The sequence below is a fragment of the Octodon degus genome, unplaced genomic scaffold (assembly GCF_000260255.1).
Source record: "Octodon degus isolate 3935 unplaced genomic scaffold, OctDeg1.0 scaffold00021, whole genome shotgun sequence".
Taxonomy (NCBI): domain Eukaryota; kingdom Metazoa; phylum Chordata; class Mammalia; order Rodentia; family Octodontidae; genus Octodon; species Octodon degus.
This window is the reverse complement of record NW_004524597.1, coordinates 13,633,534-13,637,560: the sequence shown is the minus strand read 5'-3', so window position 1 is coordinate 13,637,560 and position 4,027 is coordinate 13,633,534. Positions and strand designations below refer to the sequence as shown.

The 4,027-nt window shown below is 39.6% G+C and overlaps 1 protein-coding gene across 4 annotated transcripts in view; it reads right to left on the bottom strand.

The window, feature by feature from the left end:
* Nucleotides 1–4,027, bottom strand: part of Cltcl1 (clathrin heavy chain like 1) — a 137,162-nt gene that overhangs the window by 63,643 nt on the left and 69,492 nt on the right. For 3 of the 4 annotated variants that reach the window (XM_023711719.1, XM_023711720.1, XM_004627991.2), the window contains exons 10-11: nt 3,714–3,836; nt 1,406–1,543 (exon numbers count right to left, since the gene is read on the bottom strand). In XM_023711719.1, coding sequence (XP_023567487.1) covers nt 1,406–1,543; nt 3,714–3,836 — 261 coding nt within the window. The remainder of the gene's footprint in view (nt 1–1,405; nt 1,544–3,713; nt 3,837–4,027) is intronic. The other variant, XM_023711721.1, reaches the window with a different exon arrangement.

The following is a 4,027-nucleotide window of genomic DNA, read 5'->3' as shown; positions in this document are numbered from 1 at the left end:
TGTGGTGCTGGGGGATCGAACCGCGGTCCCTGTGCTTTGCCAAGCTTGTTCCAAGTAGGTGCTTTAGACCACTGAGCCATCTCTCCAGCCCTCACTATTCAATCTTAAAAACAATTTTTGAGCAGAGTGTAGTGACACATGCCTATAATTAGTGCCAGGAGGCTCTGGCAAGAGTCTTGCCATGAATTTGAGGCCAATTTGGGCTATTTAGTGAGTTTAGTTAGCATGAACTATATAGTGAGACCCTGTCTCAAAAAGCCAAAACACTTTTTTAAAATTTAAAACGTTGGAATTTTTGTTGGGTATGGTGACACATGCTTATAATTTCAGCACTTAGGAAGTTGAGGAAGGAGAGTCTTACTGAGTTCAAAGCTTGTCTGGACTACATAGTAACTTGTCTCAAGAAAGAAAAAAAGAAAATGTCAACATATGCTATAATATGATGAATCTTGAAAATAATATGCTAAATAACACCAAACAAAACAGAAAGACAAATATTTTAAGCTTACATTTATATGAACTAACTAGAATAGTTACTTTTACAGAGTAGAATGCTGGTTGGTAGAGTACTGGGGACAAGACGGAATAGAGAGTTACTGGTACTGGTTATACAGTTCTTTTCTGGGATGATGAAAAATTCTAGAAATAGCTGAGAATGGTGGTGCACACCTAGTTACCCCAACTATTTGGGAGGCTGAAGTAGAAGGACTGCCAATTTCTAGGCCAGCCTAGGGAACTTGAGACCCTGTCTCAAAACAAAATATAAAATGGCTGAAAATGTATCTTGTTAGTAGAGTGCTTGTTTAACATGGATGACATTCTGGGTACAATCCTCAGTACCAAAAAAGCAAAAACAAAACAAAACAAACCAGTTCTGGTAATACAGTGGCAATGGTTATACAATTTTGTTTTTAATGAACTACACTGTACATTTAAAAATTGTTAGAATGATAACTTTTGCTATAGGTATTTATCAAAAAGAAAAACAGTAACAGGGCCAGGGAGATAGCTCAGTGGCACAGCACTTGCCTGGCAAGTACAAGGTCCTGAATTAATGAAAAAGAAGGGGCCAGGGAGATAGCTCAGTAGAATAAGTGCTTGCCTGGCAAGCTCTAGGGCCTGAGTTCAATCCCCGGTTCCACCAAAAAAAGAAAAGAAAAAAGAAAAATGGAAATAAAGAAGAAATGATTCCTTTGATTTGAACTGTTTCTATGAAAGTCTTCCATGAAGATTTTGGAGAACTGGAGAACCTGATAGGAAGTCAGAGAATGGCCACTGAAAAGTACCAAGATGAACCCTTGGTGAAAGCATAGCTCAGTTAAACCCTGTACTCAGGTGTGGATAGCCCACAAAGAGGTCCAGCAGATGTTCTGTTCCTAGCTGTTAGTCTACAGATGTCACTTGCCTGGGGTGCATGGATCAGATTCATCTCTAATAGCCGAGTCTGGAGGTGCCCCTCGCCTGGGCAATTATTCTTCAAGACATCCAACAAGAAGGAAGTACACTGCTGAATTAAACTGTTTTCCATGAAAATGTCCACAATCTGCAAAGATCCAAGCCACATCCTCATTAAAAGGCAGCTGTGTTTTTCCTATTGAAATAGTTACTGAAATAGAATCTCATTTAGAAATTCAGTAATCAGTTCCCTCCTTTGCTTTTTTTTTTTTTTTTTTTTTTTCGGAACCGGGGATTGAACTCAGGCCCTTGTGCTTGCCAGGGAAGCACTTGTTCTACTGAGCCATCTCCTCAGGCCCTTACATTTTTTAATGACTTCAAATTCAAGAAATTCATAGCTATTATTTCTTAAAAGGTTATTTTGTGAAATCATACCACTGATATCAGCCTCATCAATAGGATAAAAGTAGTGGACTACTGCAGTGAATTAACGGGCACCTTTTTATAATGTGAGCAACCAAATCCTCTGAAGTGATACAAATAATCAAATGATAATTAATACAACCTACAGACAGCCAGTGCACGTTGTCTGGCCCACTCACCGTCATTATTCAGGCACAAATGGGAAAATGCCAACATTTACTCAGACAGTCACTAAAGTTAAGGGGCAGGAATATAGCTCAGCGGCACAATGCCTGCCTGGCAAGTACAAGATCTTGAGTTTGGTTCTCGGAACCAAAAAAAAAGAAAGAAAAAGTGAAATGAACATTAAAGAATAAATAAAATAAGGAGAAGAAATATAGCTAACAAATTTAACAACTGTGTCACTGTTTTCATATTTAAAGTATATGAGGGCTGGAGAGATGGCTCAGTGGTCTAAAGCACCTACTTGGAACAAGCTTAGCAAAGCACAGGGACCACGGTTCAATCCCCCAGCACCACATGCCAGCCAGCCCCGCCCCCTGGTGGGCTGAGCTGGCCACACACACACACACACACACACACACACACATAAATAAATAAAATTAAAAAAAAATAAAGTATATGAGAAAGTTTATGGCTGGGGAGATAGCTCAGTAGAATAAGCGCTTGCCTGGCAAGCACAAGGACCTGAGTTCAATCCCCGGTTCCACAAACAAACAAAAAAAAGTTTAAAACAATTTATGAAATGTAATCAAGATTTAAATTGGAGATTTTTTCCTATTAACATCTATGTAAATTGGCTCAAAATTCTTATTCATAATCAGTAAAATATCTGCAAATTTACAAATGTAAATCCAATATAATCGTACTTATTATTTCTAGGCAGGCTGTTAGTATTATTGCCCTGCTTCAAACTTTGCTACACACTTATAGTACTACCCAGAAGTTGCTCAAAAGTTCACTGAAGTTATTTGATATGTTTTTATACTTAAATACTAGTAAGTTGCACTAAACAGACTGGTGTTCACATAAATCCAGGGCAGGCAGACACCTACAAGAGGCAAATCTGAGTGACTTGACAGTATCTGCACTGGTGTTCAGGCTGTTTGTCATCATAAAGAAATAAGGTAAAGGGGGCCTGCCCCTTAGCTCAGTTCTTTAAGTGGCTGCTTCAACAAAGCAGTCAGGCTCAGGTTGCTGTTGTTCGATCCTCACAACTCAAGCCAGCCAAACCTGCCCTGAAGGCATTTGGAGAAAAAAAAATTATTCCAAAAAAAGAGAGAAAGAAATAAGATAGTAACAAGAGGATGTGAAGAATGGATGATTACACTCAAATGGCATCCTCACAATCTACCACCAATCATTATTTCAAAAACAAAACCCTTACAATTGGACACACAAATCCTTCAGTATATTTCAAATCAAAGGTAAACTAGGTATGGTGGTGCACACCTACAAACCTAGGACTCTGGAGGCTAAGAAATGAGAGTTGAAGGGGCAATTTAGAAGATCTACAGCTCAGTGTGAAGACCCTGGCTACAATCTGAGGTACCATGAAAGACAGGGAGAGGAAGAAAGAAACATGTATTCTTTCTCTTTATTTCTTTTTTGTTTGAGACAGGGTCTTACTATGTAGTACAGGCTGGCCTTGAACTCAGTGATCCCCTTGCTTTGGCCTCCTGAGTGCTGGGATTATCAGCATGCACCACCACACTTAGCTCAGAATCTTCTTTTTTGTTTGTTTGTTTGTTGGTTTTGTGGAACTGGGGATTGAACTCAGGCCCTTGCGCTTGCCAGGGAAGCACTTATTCCACTGAGCCATCTCTCCAGCCTTCGAAATCTTCTTGATGGCTCTAAGAAGGCACAAAATATTGACCCCAGCAGATTGTGTTTACCTGATTAATGTTGGCCAAAGGCTCTTCTTCCTGCACCAGCATTTGAGAAAACTGCAGACCCTGGTCGGGACTGATCCTCATCACACTTCTCAGCAGAAAGATCCAGTCTGGGGTATATCCAACCTGGAAGTGAGGAAACACCAATCAGAAAAAGTAACTCAAATGCACCACCTTTCAATACAGAACTTAACATTGCTAAAGAAATTGAAATCCTGCAAAGTGAGCCTTCACACTACAATGGAATGAGACTAGAAACCTGCAGCAGTAACCTATGTACTCAGAATACAATTTTTTTCCCTCTTTCTTTCTTTCTT